This window comes from Mus pahari, chromosome 17 (assembly GCF_900095145.1).
Source record: "Mus pahari chromosome 17, PAHARI_EIJ_v1.1, whole genome shotgun sequence".
Classification (NCBI taxonomy): domain Eukaryota; kingdom Metazoa; phylum Chordata; class Mammalia; order Rodentia; family Muridae; genus Mus; species Mus pahari.
The window spans coordinates 20,949,279-20,968,213 of NC_034606.1; the positions used below are offsets into that span (position 1 = coordinate 20,949,279).

The 18,935-nt window shown below is 39.1% G+C and overlaps 1 protein-coding gene across 1 annotated transcript in view; it reads right to left on the reverse strand.

The window, feature by feature from the left end:
- The window catches only part of Taf2 (TATA-box binding protein associated factor 2), a 56,084-nt gene that overhangs the window by 5,517 nt on the left and 31,632 nt on the right, over window positions 1-18,935 (reverse strand). Inside the window, 8 exon segments of the mRNA XM_021216227.2 lie at window positions 529-651; window positions 5,421-5,526; window positions 6,507-6,736; window positions 9,151-9,260; window positions 11,894-11,963; window positions 14,621-14,760; window positions 16,182-16,375; window positions 18,548-18,658. Coding sequence (XP_021071886.1) covers window positions 529-651; window positions 5,421-5,526; window positions 6,507-6,736; window positions 9,151-9,260; window positions 11,894-11,963; window positions 14,621-14,760; window positions 16,182-16,375; window positions 18,548-18,658 — 1,084 coding nt within the window.

Genomic DNA, 18,935 nt, shown 5'->3' on the forward strand with positions numbered 1-18,935 from the left:
CAATAGGAACTGAGGAGACCGTGTAAAATGCATGAATAAGCACTTAAGCAAGCCTAGTCAATGAAAACTTCTCTCTCACTCAGCTGTAGGCTTGGCAGAACCCATCTTTACAGCCCTGTATGAAATATTCTAACTACAGGTCTAGCACTACATTTTCATGGACGAAACAGCGATCCTAAGTGAGCTCTGGGCGATTCACTTGTGGATTATGTGACGGTACAGTGACAGAGTCGAAGGTTTACCTTTAACTTCTGACTATACGGCAAGAGGGAGTGATTTCATTATTACAGTAGCTAATTACAACAATATTTTTTTGTTACTTAGAAATTTTCTATTAACAGAAACACAGAAACAGATAAACACTAATCTGAAATAGTCTTTAAATTATGTAATATAAAACCAATATATTGCAAGAAAACTAAGTTCTCCATTTTCCCAGTACTTTTTAATTGATAAATTAACTCTAAATTTAATTTTCTTGAGACAAAACAAACAAATGAACAAACCAACAAACACAAGCAAGTGTACCTGCTCCCTTACGGGACAGTTCCATACTCCACTGGGGCTTTGCGGTTGGCGTGATGTCACAGCCTAATGAGTGCTGGGGCATTAAGGAGGATCTGGAGCCGGATGGTCGGTACTTAGAGAGCCCTAAAAGAGCAAAAAGGGCAAATACAGTTCTTTGTTTCCTAACGGCAGAAAATAGTTTAACAGGTTTCACATGTTAGCTTTAAAACCAGAAATAGTTAACTCTAGTAAAATTCTAATTATAAATGGACTACAATATTAAGGCTACTAAAGATCACAGTAATTTAATCCTTTGTCCAGTTGCCTCAGAGAAAATTCACACTTGAAAGACTTGCTGAACACTTAAATTAGGGCCTATACTCTGCTACAGGAGCCACTTCATCTATATAATTATTTATTTGGTTTTTGCATACAGTTTGCAAAGTTTCCTAAAAAACATTTCAAGTATCAAACTTACTGAATACATTAAAAAAAAAACTTAGATGTTACAAACACATTTAAAACAAGAAGTAGACTTAATGGTATAACATAAAACAGGATAATCGAATCCAGGTCAGATTCTAGTCCCAAGCTTATGCCCAAACTTGGGAACAGTAGCACGAGAGTTTCCCATCTTCCTCTCCGAGCTCATCAGTGCACCAGCAGCTTTATGTGTGCTCCTGTGCCTTTGCCTTTTGCATCTGCTGTTAGGGGTTCAGCAGTTGGTTTGTTGTTCTGAGTGGCAGCAGAGATTGAACCCTCAAGACTGGGCTGATCAATAATAAAACCAGAAGTGCTCAGACCAACAGAGGCATAAACTGTAACACATTTCCAAAGAAATATGGAAAGCAAAGCAACATGAGTCCTCCCAAAGTCCCTAACTCCTCAACTGCTGAATTCAAGACACTGTGAAATACTTAAAGCGCTAACTCACAATCATGATGAGCAGCCTTAAATATGTTATGATCACACAAATGGAGAAACTCAGCAACACAGAGAAGAATGGTGGTAAAAATAGATACGAATATGGATTTTTAAAAAGCCAGCAGTGTAGAAAAAAATGAGGAAAGAAATTAAGATTTGAGAAAAAAAAGTTGGAAATGACAAAAATTGAATTAAATAAAAACTACGGTGATGTTTTAACTAACATCAGATTAACCAAGCAGAGGAATGAGCAGCAGGAAAGATCCTGCTGCAGAGCCTGAAACCCTGAGACCACATGGTGAAAGGGAGAGGGTGACTGCTGCCACCACCGCCGCCGCCTCCTCCTCCTCCTCCTTTTTTAAAAAATGATTTATTTCATATAAGAGTACACTATAGCTGTCTTCAGACACACCAGAAGAGGGCATTAGATCTCATTACAGATGGTCATGAGTCACCATGCAATTGAACTCAGAACCTCTGGAATAGCAGTCAGTGCTCTTAACCACTGAGCCATCTTTCCAGCTCAAGAACTGACTTCTACAAGTTGTCCTACAACTTGCATATGTGTACTAAGGTATGCATGTATACACACACACACACACATACACACACACACACACACACACACACACGGAATACTGAATTCAAATACTAATAAATAAAGAGAAATATAACCAAGAAGGCAAAACGGGATGACTACAATTTCTAAGAACCCTGGCATATGATTAAGAGAGAAAACCTAAGAAGAGTATCTATCCAAAAGCTAGAAGAACTGAGACTAAACGCCAAGGACAGAAATCTCAATGAATTATAACCCCTCAAATCTACAGAAACAGACACCCACAAACAAGAGGCATTTAGAAATTCAACTAGACATGAGCGGAGAAGAATCTCTCCATGATATGTAACACTGAAAATTTAAAAACCCAGAGCAGAGGCCTGAAAGTTTTAGACCCTGAAAGCTCTAAAGGGACTGGAAATGCAGGTCAGTTGTCAGGGTGCTCACCTAAAATGGATGAAGCCCTAGGTTTAATGCCCAGCCAGTATAGAATTAGTCATGTGTACTGAACATTAAAAATCCCGGGATTTAGGAGGTAAAGGAAGGAGGGTAAGAAGCTAAACCGCAAGTTCAAGGCCAGCTTGTGATACATAAGATCTAGCATTAAAAAGTAAACAATTAAGAAAAAAATCCTTTGTAAGGGATAATACAGCAACATAGTTACAAAGATAAACATACAAAATAACAACAGGTCCATCATCTGCAACCCTAAGAGCCAGAAAAGCATGGAAAGATACACTCAAGTCCTGAAAATAAATAGCTGCCAATCAAGACTGCTGAAGTCAACTGAGAGAGAAACAGACATTTCAAAACATGCCAAACCAAGACAACTCATGATGTCCAAATTAAAGGAATACTATATACAGAAGAAATTCATGGGTAGTCAACACTCTCCTAGAGGTCATGAGCTAATAACCCCAGTGCCGGGTGCAGCACATCTTCCCATGCACTGCTTGCTACAGAGGCTACGGACACCCCGAAAAGGAAAGGCCATGGGGATGGAGGATGGCTCAGCAGTTAAAAGCATTTGCTGTGCTTCCGAAGGACCTGTGTTCAGTTCCAAGCACCCATGTTAAGAGGCTCGCAAATTTTGTAACTCGAACTCAAAGGATTCCAATATGTTCTTCAGACTTTCAGAAGGCACTTTCCCCCCTACACACACACACACACACACACACACACACACACACACACACACTAATAACAATAATAAAAATAAATCTTTGAAAAAAAAAAGAACATAGCCTACTGTCATTGTTCTAACTTGCCACCAGAATGAGATGCTAAGGCCCTTTACTGAACACACCATACACTCTGGTTACAGAATACCAAGAAATGAAGACAGAACTGAATAGGAAACTCTCTCTCTGCTTACTTACTGTCCTTACAGTGCGGGACAGTGTGATGCAGGCTGCAACTCACCTGCCTCTCACAGCTGCAGCCTGCTGGGAGCTCCAATCCTGACCTGCTAGGTAAATCCACTGGGGTAACAGTGGCACAGCTAGCTTCGGGATGACCAAGTGTCTCTGCGACTGCTTATGATGGCTGGCTTCACGGGAGGGAATCCACACCTGATACCAGAAACCTGGTCAAAGCCTATGGCCGGGAGGACATGGGCCCAAGCAGGGAACACACTACCACTGATGAACAAGTCAAACTGCCTTCTAAACATGCATTCTTGTTCTAAGACTACTGTGGCTCTCAGCAGAGTGAAAAGGCTTCTAATGATGTAGACTCACATCTGACCAAAGCGCTAAGAATAAATGACAGAAGGCGGCTCAGCTTACAAGAGTGTTTCTATCCCTTCACTCCACTGAGATTCAGGGCACATCACAGAAAAGAGGGCAGAAAGAATGTGAGATCAAGAATATCCTGAATCACTGCTGTTGTAACCATGAACAGCAGCAGGTAGAGACATCTGCACACTTCCCATCACCCATAGAGATATCTGTAAGGCCCCATCTCTTCCTGTGGTAACTTCATTAATGATCGCTTGAGCAGGAATGTCATTAGCTAGCCACTGGAGGATGAGGTAGAAAACATAAAAGGTTCAGAGAGAAAGGAAAGTGGATGCCAAAAGGCCATGGGGTGAACACAATCACAATACATTGGACATATGGATAGAAATAGCAAAAAAATTAAAAATAAGGAAAACTAGATGATTGGACCAGAAAATTTAGAGCCAACAATTATCTCCAAGAAACACAGCTCACTAGCAGACACTCAGACTGAGAGTCGTAGTATAAAAATCATCTGATTATGTAGACTTCCAACCAAAATGCATTAATAGATACAGGGGGCCAGTAAAACATACCAATGAAGGGAACATAAAGATCATTTAAAAAGTACAGGCCAGGATTAGGATTTTGGGGTGGGGGACAGGGGTGAGGGTGGTGTACACACAAGCACCTGTTTTTTGAGACAGGGTTTGTCTATGTAGCTCTGGCTACCCTAGAACTTGCTCTACTGACCAGACTGGCCTTTAACTCAGAGATCCACTTACCTCTGCCTCCAGAATGCCAGGATTAAAGGCATGTGCTATTACTGACCATTTTAGGATTTTAAAATAATCAAAAAAAAAAAAAAAAAAAAAAAAAAAAAAAAAAAAAAAAAAAGAGCAAACATACTCAAGGAGGAAAAAGAAGACAAAATTCAAACTCTTATTAGAAAAAAAGAAATGCTAAAAAATAAGTCTAAGCTGAGAAAATGGCTTAGTCCATAAAATGCTTGCTTTGTAGGCAGGACCTGAGTTTGGACCACCAAAACCCACGTTTAAAAAGAGAACATGGGCACAGTGGCGCATGCTTTTATTCTAGTAATGGCTAGATGGGCCGTGGGGACAGGCAGGTCCCTGGAAGTTCACTGTCTCAACAAAAGATGGATAGTGGCTGAAGAATGACACCCACAGTTGTGATCTCCATACACATGTGTGCACTTACACAAGAACACATACATACATACCTGCACACACACACAAAACAGAATGAAATGGACCTAAATGTATTATTTTGTAGTTATTACTAAGATGGCACAACCAACAAAAAATATGGTTGTTGAGAAATAAATACAAGGAAACCTGTGATATCAAATAATATGGAACAGACAGAGAAAAAAAAAGAAGAAGATGGAAGTCAGAGAACTTGAGGAGGTTGGTTTTCTCTTCACCTTTCCATGGTGGCAGGGAGTGAACTCAGAGTGACAGGCTTGTACAACCAATGCCTTTACCCACTGTGCCATCTGGCCAAACTTCCAAAAAGTACTTTCTACAATTTATTATTTTGTCAATATAAATTACACTGATACAATTCAAGAATTTTATATTGGTATCTTAATGTTATACTTGCTCATCTAAAAATAAAGTAATAGACCTTAGAACGATTATCTGTGAACACTGCCCACCTCCCCCAAGGCCATGGTGCGTTATCCTTACCTGGAGTGGACGGCCTTTCGAGCATGTTCAGATGATGGGAAATGAAGGCTTGACTATCGTGAACAGTATCCATATCAACCTCCTCCTCATCCTGAGAACTTGAAAACTAATGCACACACAACAGGACAGAGAGACACAGCATTACCTTATGTGCAGATTTTATCTTTAAGGACAGTGGAAGAGAGGCCAAAGAATAGACCCGTTACAGTCGTCAAAAGAAAAAGTGTCTTGTCTTCCAAAGGTACTAAAACAAAAATTAGATGGTCCAGCCTCCAAAGGCAGCTGATAAAGTACTTCTGTGAGCCAGGCACGGTAGTTCACGCCTTTAATCCTAGCACTTCGGAGGCAGAAGTAAGTGATTTCTGAGTTCCAAGACAGCCAGGGCTACACAGAGAAGCTTTGACTTGAAAATCCAACCAACCAAGATGGGGGTGAGGATTCTAAGCCCCAATTCCCACCGTAGGACACACTCTGCATTTACAGTAAATGTGATAATATCCCAGACAACTTCAGGTAAATCCTAAAGGGGATCTGAGGTTCAAGGGTAGGCCAGCAGTGAACGACCAGAACAGTCTGGCCTGAATACTGCTGAAAACAGAAGCACACACCCTGTGATAGGACAATCATTTCTGGGACGTTCTTTTTATAGTGAAATGCTTCACACATGTTCTTTTTACAAGGTCTGGGAATTTATAGTGCAGAGCTAGGAAGGAAGGGCTTTCTGAAGACAAACCCCACGAATATAAAAACTTATAAAATGTAATGGAATGTACCATCTCTTCCCAAATCATCAGATTACCCGCCCCCCAGTCTTGATTTTCACTAAAAACCATTTACCAGCAAGCGACTTAAAGACACGGTCTCCTTACACACAGACCAGGCAGCCTGATGTGTAACAGGCTCTGTACCATGCACACGAGAAATCCTAGGGGCCAGAAGAGCCTGGCATCATTACATAAGGCGACTGGAGCATGCTTGTTTACGCCGAGTTGGGGGGATCAGACTGGCATGGCCTGAGGCTAGAGAACTGACTGAGTTGGTGCTATGAAGCAGTGAGGTTCTGTCTTTTGTACTGGGGACACTCACGGGGTTCTGGAATCCAGCTAGCTGAGTGTGGCAGCCTGGGTTACTCGCAGACTCCTGGTTGCCTACTCCAGCTTCTGGAATAATGGTAGGATTCAAGACAGCTTTCTTCTCTTTTAGGTTAAGAACAAGCCCGAGCTCTGGCAAGGGTAAGCAAGAAGGTCTGCTGAGGCCAAATAGCGTGAAGTACAAGTCCACAGCACCACACCGTAACCTCCAGTCATGTGCAGTGCCTAAGAGGCAGACAAAATCAACATCATTAATTACCACACCACCATTCTTACAAAATCAACTTCAGAAATTAAAAAAATATTGCGTGTGTGTGTGTGTGTGTGTGTGTGTGTATGTTGAACACTGTGCTTGTGCACAGATACTGTGCTTTGAGTGTGGAAGCCAGAGGACAGTGTGCAAAAGTCATTCTTTCTTGCAATCATGTGCATTTTAAAGGGCAAACTTAAACCAGCAGGCAACTAACTGACAGAAGATAATTGTGCATTATTTTTCTAACATATATGATTCTGATTATGACAAATCTTTGAAAATTAAACATAAAGTGACTTCTTATATAAGGTTCATTCTATCCAGAGGTCCAGCATCCTGGTCATATTCAATTTTTTCCAAAACCATCTTGTAATCTTAATTCTTCTGTCCAAAAACTCTTCCCAAAAGGTAGTAAGAATTCTTTATAATTTGTTATGTCTTCCTCAATTTTGTGAGCTATTATGGCCAGGCACATATTCTTAATAATATCTGACATTGCAATTGTGTACAGAATATTTACTGCTGCATTCTTTATAAGTCTCTGAAGTTTGTTCCTTAGATCTAAGTAAAAGAGGCAATGATGTCTTTAAGGTAACAGGAGAATAAAATATTAAAACTGTGCACAGTAATCACTTGTGAGTAGGGAAAGCTAACCAATACCAACTAACAGTATCTTAGTTCAGACTGGCTTACATGGTACTTTCTGATATTTGCTTTATTTTTAAAGACAGGGGCCATCCACTTTTGTTTTATTGTATTTCTTCAAAATAGCTATATTGTATATTTCCGATGGCTACTGCACTTTTATTACAAATAAGAAGAGTACTCTTTAACATTTCAGTATTAGTAAATTAAGTAAAAAATTAAAACATTAGAATTTAGTCCTCATGACTCAGTGAGTTAGCAATGAGCTAGCATGGTAAGCTACTTCAGTACTCTAGGGAGGAGATAAAGTAGCTCAAAATGTTAAGTATTAGAAAATAAAGATTAAGTATTAGAGTAAATGCCCACTGGTCTTTGTCAACTTGCAACAACTGTTTAAGTAAAATAATTTCAACTTAGCTTTTGACTAAACCTTTCAACCAAAAGCAGTATTACAATTTCAAATTAAGAGATACAACAAAAACTTTCAATATATATGGCACTTATAAAATCACAGATTTAGTAACCGATTTAATAAAAATGACTTACAAATAAGTGGCTACTAAGGTTACTGAGTATAGCCAACTACTCAAGGCCCTGATTTGATTCCCCAACACAGAAGGAAAGAGATTCACTTCCCACGGGAAACACTGAGTGTTTAGCACGAGGCAGACACCGTGCTTTACAACACCAAGTCACTCGTTCCCGGGCTGCAGAAACAGGTTTTACTCCTCGCATTTGGTAAACAGCAGAGTTTAGACCAGTTACACTGAGCTGGGCCTGACCGCGGCACAGCCACCCACCCGCTCAGGAGCTCCTGCTCCTGCACTCTGTGCTTCTACTCCCTGATCTCATCGCAGGATAGAAACTCACACTACAGTAAGATGGCACGCCCTCACAGATGTGCAACAACAGCATCAGCCTTTACAACTGCCGCTTAGGTGTTATTCTACAGTTAGTCACTGTCCTGGAAAACGAAGAGTTCTCACTGCACAAGGGCATGAGAAGGCCACAGACAAGCGGTGGGAAGACTCTTGTGCTTACAGCCCTCTAACCACTTAAAACTTTAAAGCGAGTATGCTTCATTTCCACATGGAACAAAGTGAACACATCCTTAACAAATAACCTCAATGTGAAACCCTGCCAGCCTGTGTCATGGGGGATGACAGGAGGAGGAGCCGGAGCGCGGCACACAGTACAGCGCATACGACTTACACAAGAGGACCTGAGTTTGATCCCAGCACCTGTGTAAAAGCCAGGCATGGTGGCAAGCACCTGGAAGCCTTACACTAGCGAGTAGAAAACAGATGCCATAGTGCCCTCTGGCCAGCCAGTCTAGTCAGTTAGTAAGCTCCAGGTCACAAACGTGCTCGCTTTCGCTCTACCCCCACCACCATCATATCCTTGAAAGTCTGATGTAAAATGAAAATAAGTAGTAAGTATAAGAAGTCACTGGTGTCCTCAAACCCGAGCAATGACTTGTTAAATTGAACATTTGCAAGTAAAGATGTGTGGACAAAGAGGTGTACGGTGGGACACAGTGTTAGTTTCCATGACCAGATGCCTTCTACATTTTGTTTTGTTTGTGTTTTTTTATTTTCTTTTGTGGGAAAGGTTACAAGGGTGGAGAGCAGATTCGAGGGGGCAAGGATATGAGTGGGACTGGGGTACTGGGGTGCATGATGTGAAACTCACAAAAAAAATCAATATAAAGTTAAAAAAGAGAAAGTCATTGCTCTCTTACCAGAATTCATCAGCTTCCAGAGTTGGTCTACCAGGGCTTCGTTGCATAAAGGAGATTCCATGTTCTTTGTGAATGGCGGATTTTTAGTCAACATGTTTAGAATCTTATGCCTGTAAGAATAAAAACCAAATAAATTAATTTTTACTGACCGCTGATTAGTACTATAAATAAGAAATACTACCAAGAATATCAAAATCTTTTTCCTTTCCCATTATGTCTAATTTTATTTTTAGTTCCATTTCTAAATGCTTTATGCTGAATCCTAAATGTTTATGTTTTTCTCACTAAAATGCCTTACGGGTTTGTTTTCAACTATCTGAACTGTCCGACAAGGTCCTCTACCATCTGACTATATAACCTTAACTGTCACGTTCTTTTCTTTGGGGGGGGGGTTAAGGTTTCTCTTTGAACATTTTCATTTTACCACGAGTTTTAAACCCATAAAAACAATGTTTGTGCTTAGAACAGGGCAGGAAAATGCTAATGACCTGGACAGAGACAGATACTAAACTAAAGCTCCCTTTGCGGGGCATCATGGTGCGCACCTGGAGTGCGAGCACTAGAGGCTGAGGCAGAAGCAGAGAGAGAGGCAGAGGCCAGCCTGGACTATAGACTAAGACTGCCTCCAAGAGAGCAAAACAAGATCAAGATAAATGAGATAAATGAATTAAAATGCACAGCCAGGCATGGTGGCACACACCTTTTTGTTTGTTTTCAAGACAGGGATTCTCTGTGTAGCCCTGGCTCTCCTAGAACTCACTCTGTAGACCAGGCTGGCCTGGAACTCAGAAATCCACCTGCCTCTGCCTCCCAAGTGCTGGGATTAAAGGCGTGCACCACCACTGCCCGGCCTACACACACCTTTTGATCCCAGCACTTGGGAGGCGGAGCAGGGCAGATCTCTGTGAGTTTGAGGCCAGTCTGGTCTACATAGCGAGACCCTGTCTAAAACAAAATTTTTTAAAAATAAATAAATAAATAAATAAATACCAATAAGAAAGCAATCACTGTGCGGTGACACTTTTATCCTGTGACCATTCATGTCATAATGCCTTTTTTTAAAAATGTGAACTAAAAAGAAAAGTTTGTACTTATTTTGTGTAGGGTGTGGTAGTACAGTGTGAGTGCCACGCCATGCGTGCAAGTCAGAAGACAACTGGCACAAGTCAGTTATCACCTCTGCCATGGGGTAAGCACACCTCTATATAGATTTTCGGTTCAGACTGTAAATATGGCTCTTGGCATTTGAAAGAACCAAAATAGCTCAAAAACTATATTTCAAAAGCACTTGGTACAGATACAATATGCAATAACTTCATTTAGCTATCATATATCAATATGTATACCTCCATATCAGTTATATAATCAATGTGTAATTCAGTAACAACCATGACAACATGCTCAAAGTGCTCTCTGAAACAGATCTTAAATATCTAATATCTAAAACAAGCCTTGAAAAATAGAGATGTTAATTTTCTTATTCTTGTATATTGAAAACAAATTGTTAAGCTTTAAGCATTAAATGGCTTGAAACAAATGGTTAAACTTTATTTATATTGTGTTTATAACTTCTGGTCTTATATGCTTCCAAAGACTTTTAAGTGCATACTCCATTTTAGACACAGTTACGAGGCTCTATTTCTTGCTCTGGACTTTAAAACGGAAAGCTATCAGATTTTTTTTCTGCATTTTGACTTTATATCACTCATAAGAACAGATTATTCAAACTGCACTATAGGTCACAAATCAAGAACATTAAAATACTAAATGTTCATATAAACTGTGTGACAAGCATTATTTAAAACATTGAAATATACAGTTAATAATCAAGTTGTCACTGCTCTAAAAAGCCCCAGCTCCTGAGCAGACAGCTCACACCTCAGGGCGCTCTAAAGACGGGAAGGCAGTCTGTGGCATTCGGAACATCAACATCTGCCAAGTGATGTGGGAAGGTGAACAAGACATTTAACATCTCTAGGTCTATGTCCTTGCCTGGAGCTGAAATGGCTATGAGTTACTCTTCAACTCTAAAATTCTTATCTATGAAGTCAGAATGTTAAATAAAAACCTGAGTGTTGATTATGCCGACTTCAAAGAAAGACAGAAATGGTCAGCAAAAACAAACCAAACATCCAAAAAACCCCAGCAGGAATGAATGCAGTTACCAGAGGTACGCACAGATACAAGGGCAGATGGCATGGCATGGCTGCAGCTCCTTTAGCGTCTAAAGATCTTTACAAATATCAACTCTAATAAGACTTAAGGCTTTGAACGAAATTAAGAAAACAAATGGGAGCCAGCAGTGTGGATCCATGCACCCACATTCTCTGACCTCCACCTGTGTGCTGGGTACATGTGCATGTATACATATAGACAAAAAAAAAAAAAAAAAAGTAATAAAACCTGTTACATGATCAAAAAAAGGAGATGCCCTGAAATAAGTTCCCAAATGACATAAAAATAGTGGAATCAATTTTAAGTTGGGACACACTAATAATTATCCCTACTCACTTATTATAAAGCATTATGAAACTTTTAAGTCAAAACAGAATAGTTAAAATTAGGAGAAACTATTAATAATGTGTCTTCAAAATGTTTTTCTAAAATCAAATAAGAAAAAAAGGCTTAAAAATTCCTATATTTTAGAAAATCTTTCCCATGTACATCTTTCCCATGTATAATTTTTGGCCATGATCTAACCCATTTCAGGTCTATAATCAAGATATTAAATACATAAACTAACCTCACATAGGGAACAGGGTCAGTCTGAATCATATTAAGTAGCCACTGAAGTTCTTCATAACTCCTGTCCACTGAAAATAACAATCAGTAAGTATTTGTAGGGTTCATAACAGATCAAAAAACAAGTGAAAATAAAAATCAGTAAGTATTTGAAGGGTTCATAACAGATCAAATAACAAGTGATAAGCAGGAAACTAAGTAAGTAGACTTCTTAACTGAATTGTCATGCAGTTGAAGGGTCCAATTAAGCAATTAAAATTCATTTTTAAAACTTTGTATGCACTAGACCAGTAGTAACTTTCACAAGCATTATGTCATATGTAACCATGACCAAAACAGTACCCAGAATATATTCAGCCAGACATCAGTACAAAATAGTACCAAAAAATAATGCCCAGTACATAGTTCATACTAAAACTCAACCAAACACTAATACAAGTTCTAATGTTTAAAAGTCCTAAATTAGACACAATTAGTTGGATAAAATCTGCCCAACATTTTAGATACTTAAATCCTGTAGAGACTTGATATACAATAGTAACAACTATAAACAATATAAATAATTTCTGCCCACACAGCTCTTTCCACTAAGATGCAAGGCGGTCAGAAAGGTAGTCACAGACACACAGTAAGACTCTAACACCTTGTCAGCGTACGGTTAAAAATTGAAAAACTGTAGTTACACAATCTGACACACAATAATTCTCATTCGTTAATCTTCTAATATTTTAGCTTACAGAATTCATGGTTCATGCATAAGCACCATTCACTTTTTAAAATTATACTTATTAGTTTAGTATTCTTTTGGAAACATATTAGTATTCTATTTCATCTTGGGTAGTATTAACTAGTGAATTCTTAATCCTGAGACACATACACTTTATCTTAGAAAAGAATGGCAGGCATACTAAGAAATTGCATGAACTCAGTAAGTCTAGATTTTAAGCTGGAAAATCATCACAACACATATAGAGACACAGAATTGTATATTTATTTGTCAAATAATTCACTTAATAGCAGAAAATCACATTTATATCATCTCTTAAATGAAAGAACATAAAAATGACAGTTCTTTCAGCATCAAGGCAAATACACACATAAAATACAAGGTAACGGTTACTAACTGCTCTTTGCTTTCTGTCTGTAGGCATTTCTGTTGAAATGTGTAAGACTTACAAAGACCTAATTACACACGTTTCTAATTCACATATAACCTGTAACTCCATGTGGAACTCTCATTTCCTTTTATCCTAATCAGAGTTCAATATACTTTAACTTCAGTATTCTCCCAATATTTCCATTACAAGTTTGACTTTTAGATGTATGTTATACTTACATATTTATATTACCTGTATATAACTATTAAACAAATATTTCTGAAATACACACAGATTTTTAGCACAAATTTCACAAGCATTTAGGCTTGAAGCTATCATATAGGCGAGATCAGCTATGACGGGTTTCTTCATTTTATACACTCTCTTATCTTTATTATTTTGATTCACATATATTCCATCTGAAATTTTCTTTGGGAGTTTGTTGTTAATAATGTTACAGAAGAGGCTGGAGAGATGGCTCTGCTGTTAAGAGCACTTACTGCTCTTGTAGAGAACTATACATCAGTTCCCAGCACCCATACCAGGCTACTCACAATGACCTTTATCTAACTCCAGGGCAGCTGAATATCTCTCTTGGCCTTGGTGGGAATCTGCATTGTGTGTGTAACGCAGGCAAAAACAAACAAGCAAACAAACAAACAAAAAACCCATAAAAAACTAACTCTCAGGGATCCTCCAACCTCTGTCTCCCAGGTGATAAGACTAAAAGCAGGTGCAATCATTTCAGGCCCAAATTAACCTTGGGGGAAAAGAACGTTACAGAAGAAGTGCAGATGTGCCTAATTCCCTAAAGCTATATAAGCAACAGCCGGCAATGTAGAGAATCTAAAGCTCAGACAACTGTGTTATGTACTGTCTTTTTGCATTCATAATCTGAAACTGGAGACTATACTATCTTTTTATGCAGAATGAATCATAAAGCAAAGTGGAATTATAAAGAAATTTTAACACAGGAGAAATCAGGAGCAGGTGTAGGCCTCAACAGATACCCACACACTATCTTTGTACTCTACAACACCATGGTTCTGATCTAGCTAGGAAGCTAATCAAAAAATTTCAATTGCAGTAGAAGCGAGCTCATGTCACTGGAATTTACACCTTTCTGAGTATTCTACTGTGTCCTGTGTTATTTTTCCCAACATCTGTTTTATTCATTGCCATACTTTTTTTTATTTCTTTAAACTTGAGACTTAAGCTAATTTTCCTGACGAAAGTTACTGTCTCTTGTTTTGTTTGCATAGTTACAAATTTTTATTATCTTGTAAGGTATTTCCTTGAATCCCTAGGTATTTTTCCCAAATCTTTTCTTTTTAAAAAATAACATAAAATTGAATTTGTAGAATTTGCTGGCTTCTCCCAGGAGTTAAAAACATCTATAATTTTATTTTTTTCTATTGTTACCAAACCAACTAAAAGTCGGTGGGCCAAGAATTTAACAGTAAGGATTGATATGTCTGAAAATATCACTGTGAGATCTACTACTGTGTATACTAAATAAAAAGTAATTAAAACCAATTAGAATTCCTGTAGTGCCTGTACTACAAAGAAGCAAAAGGGGTTTTCCGACATCCCTTTCTAAACTGGAACAAGCACCAGCCAGACACCATTACCTTTAGTGTAATCAACGACGGCTTCCAGAGCTGCTATCCTGATGTCCACGAAGTGGCCATACTCAGCATAGGATTTGAAGAGAGACGCATCACTTGGCACGTGTCCGTTCTTCTGAAGCACCCGTATGGCTCTCAAGCAACTAGTGGGGAAAAGTTAATTACCTCCTCTGACCTATGGTGAACCAAATCTGTTACCTAGGTCCTACAGAGAGTCATTTGTCAATCAATCAAAACCCTCATCTATCAGGGCAGGAGACATGACTCAGCAGTTAGGAACACTGGCTACTCTTCCAGAGGACCCAGATTTGATTCCCAGTACCCACATGGTGACTCACAACGGTCTCCAACTCCAGTCCCAGGAGTTGGACACGTGCAGACACACACACATGCAAAACACTCAAGCACATAAAATCAAATAAAAATAATTTTAAAAACCTTGTAATTTGAATATACATCCAAGTCTTGTAATGTTTAATTTTTCTGATAAAACTTCAATATTAATATCTAAATAATATAAAAACAAATTTCAAAATGTGTCTGGAAACTCAGATCCACATACATGTCAACAAAAACATACTTCAAAAAATAAAGTAAGTACTTAGCATAAGAATATAATTTAAATAGAGTACTTTCTCCAGAAATCCTATACTCAGTCACAATAAAAATGGTAGACTAGCTGGGCGTGGTGGAGCAAGCTTTAGTTCCCAGCACGTGGCTAGGGAAGCAGAGTTGGGGGTGGCCGGAGGGTACAACAGAAGCAGGCAGATCTCTGAATTTGAGGCCGACCTGTTCTAATGAGTGAGTTTCAGGACAGCCCAAAAGGCATAGTGAGACCCTGCCTCAAAAAAACAAACAAACAAAAATAAATACAATAAAATGAGAACTAAAACATAAAAATAAAACTAGGAAGGCTAAAAGAAGCAGGGTACTTCACCACTTAGAAGGTCAGAGGTGAGTTCAAGGTGATCCTAGGCTACACAGACAGAACTACAGGTGAGCTTGTCTCAAAACCTGAAAGGAGGTTTACACAAGTGACTGATATAAAAAATGACCCTAACATCAAAATAATTATTAAGAAGACTTTCTAGGATCAGTGAGATAGCTCAGCAGGAGAAGGCACTTGACATCTGGAAGCCTGGGAGACTGAGCTTCATCCTGTGCCCACCCACATAAGGTGGAAAGGATCCACTCCCCAAAGCTGTTCTCTGACCTCTGACCTCTGACCTCCACACGTGCATCTCAGCACAGGTGCTTTCCCACCATGTGCCTGTGTGTGCCTCCATGCTGTGTGTGCGGGCATGCATGCACGAAAATACAAAATCATGTTATTTTTAAAAAAATTCACACATGATGGATATTGACCATAAAACTACATATAGTATTATAAATTTAAAAATTCCACTAAAAAGGGGGAAACTTTCGTGGATATTTTCCATATATTAATAATTTACCTGGAGATGTCAGTATCAGAAAATTTAAATTTATGTTTGTTTTATTTTTTTCCAATTTAATCGAATAGAAATAAATAATCTTAAAGAAGCATCAAAGAAATGAGTGGCACCTGACAGTTATAGTATGTCTGTAACTTGGGAGAAGTTTTTCCATATTCAGAAACCGGGTTATTTCTTCAAGAATTAGTCGCACATCAGGATTTAAGTTATCCAAAGTTCTGACTTCATTATTCACACTGACAGCAGGTGTAACAGAATTAGCCAGGGCATCAATCATCTCTGCACGGTAATAGTTATCTGAAAACTAGGACGAAGAATTAAAAGAAGATAACTAAGCCTTTTCACGACACAACACATTTCAGCTCAGAAGTAGAGCACATCTTTAGAATGCACAAAGCCCTGAGTTCATCACCAGGATATTTCTCTCTCTCTCTCTCTCTCTCTCTCTCTCTCTCTCTCTCTCTCTCNCACACACACACACACACACACACACACACACAGTGAAAACATCATGTATGTAACAGCAAGATTTCTAGTAAATACAACCTGTCTTTTGTTCTTTTGTATAGAATTATCCTTTGGAAAACAATGACAACATTGCATTCACCAGTGACCTATTAGAATATGAGACACTCACTGTGTGTAAGATCTTCCTACAGTTACCCAAACAAACCATCTAGCATTACAGTCCAAGAAAGGAAAAAGGAAAGAAAAAGATTATATTCCACTAGGAGCTAGAGGATGGTTCAGCAGAGCAGGTGCTTGTCATCAAGAATGAGGGCCTGAGCTTAGGTGCCCAGTATTTATCTAAAACCCAGGCAGGGAGGGGGAGGGGGAGAGGAGGGGGAGGGGAGGGGGATGGGAGCCCACACATACACCTAACCCTCAGGGGCAGATACAGAATACCTGAAGCTTGCTAGCTCACTAGATTAGCCAACACTGGCCAGCTCTAGATTCAAGCTCTGGACTCAAGTGAAGGACAATGCCTCAACTCTTAAAGTGGAGAACAACCAAGCAAAGCTACACAGTAAAACACTGTCTCAGAAAAAATGAAACAAAGAAATGAAGAAAGAAAGTCACCTGAGATTAACCCAGGTCTCTGCATGCAGAGGTACACACATGCAACCCTACACGCAGGTGCTCCTAAGACACATATGCACACCACGGACACACACAGAAAACGAAAAACATTACAGCAATCCTGTTATCAATACAAACCTTCCAATTAATCAACTAGCACTCTAAAGTATAAACATTCAACATCTAAAAAAATCACCATATAATTGAGGAAATTTAAAAAAAAAAAAAAAAGACTCCAGGGGGCTGGAGAGAGCTGAGATGGCTCAATATTTAAGAGCACTTACTGCTCTCACAGAAGGCTTGGGTTTGGTTCCCAGAACCCAAGTGGAGGCTCACAACCACCTCTAAATACAGGTCCAAGGGTCTGTTGCTCTCCTCTGGCCTCTGTGGGCCCCTGCACAGGGTACAAATACAGAGAAGCTGCATACTCATATCATATACAATAAAAAAAGAGGAAAGTAAGAAAAAAGAGGGGGCTGGAGAGATGGCTCAGCGGTTAAGGGCACTGACTGCTCTTCCAAAGGTCCTGTTCAAATCCCAGCAACCACATGATGGCTCAAAACCATCTGTAGTGAGATCTGACACCCTCTTCTGGATGACAGCTATGGTGTACTTACATATAATAAATAAATAAATAAATTAAAAAAAAAAAAAGAAAAAAGAGGGACAGAGAGAGAAGGAAACAACTCAACTTAAAGAAAAGGAACTTGGACAAAAGATGTATTTCAAAGAATAGAACATCCCAGTAGAGGATCAAAAAATCTAAACTATCAGTAACACCATACTCTTTCCAAAAGCATAACACTATTTTAAAAAATAAGCATGCACAGAATCCTGACAGCAGCTGCTGTTTAATTTGCATGAATTTACATTCCTCCTCTTCCTTTTCCACTCCTCAGATGGCAGCTCCCTCAATATTCTAACTCCCTTCAGAAGCTATCTGGCTCGGTCCCCTACCCAGAGGCACACAGGCATGGTTGCAAGCCCATGTGTATACACATGCACAAATACGCACATAGCATGTGCGTGCGCATGCACACACACACACACACACACACACACATAAAGAAATTAATAAAACTGTGCTGTTAGACTTCATAAAACCAAGTTTCAGCTGCCCCCCCCACCAAATTGATGTATCAGTCTCTCTACTATAAGAGTTTCAAGAAACATTTAAGAACCAATTAATCTGGGTTTTCACCTACTGATTATTCCAATAAACCATGCTCTGTGCCTCTAACTCCACAAAGGCACTACGGGCTTATGAATGACTACACAAACACAAGTACTTCTTCCTTTCTCTGATTGCAGTCCTGGGGACTGAGGCTCCCATATCTTACCCTAAAAACAAGTATCACTGGGTACTTTACAATATTCATAGAGAAAAGCACCTTACCTTATTTTTTCTGTTGTCATTGTACTTGATTAAGTCTAAAATAAATGTTAAAACTTCTTTAGGACAAAGATTATGTACATCTCTTAACAAAGCCATTGCGACCGGCATAGTCTACAAAAAAAGGAAAGAGTTTTAAGCACATATCCAACTTATTGGTTACTATGGTAATTTGTACTCTAAAGGGAATTCTGCAGTTAACACAGATACGTAGATGGAGCCAAATATTCCATCTCCCATGTGCTCCTACTACGGATCCATCTAAAAGCACTAGTCCTGAAATGGGTAACGAATCCAGGGAATATCTTCATTAGTGGACATACAGACTCTGTGCCTGTGTTCTCACTGGCCGGAAGATATTGCTAAGTGATGTAGTGGAGAGAGTACACAG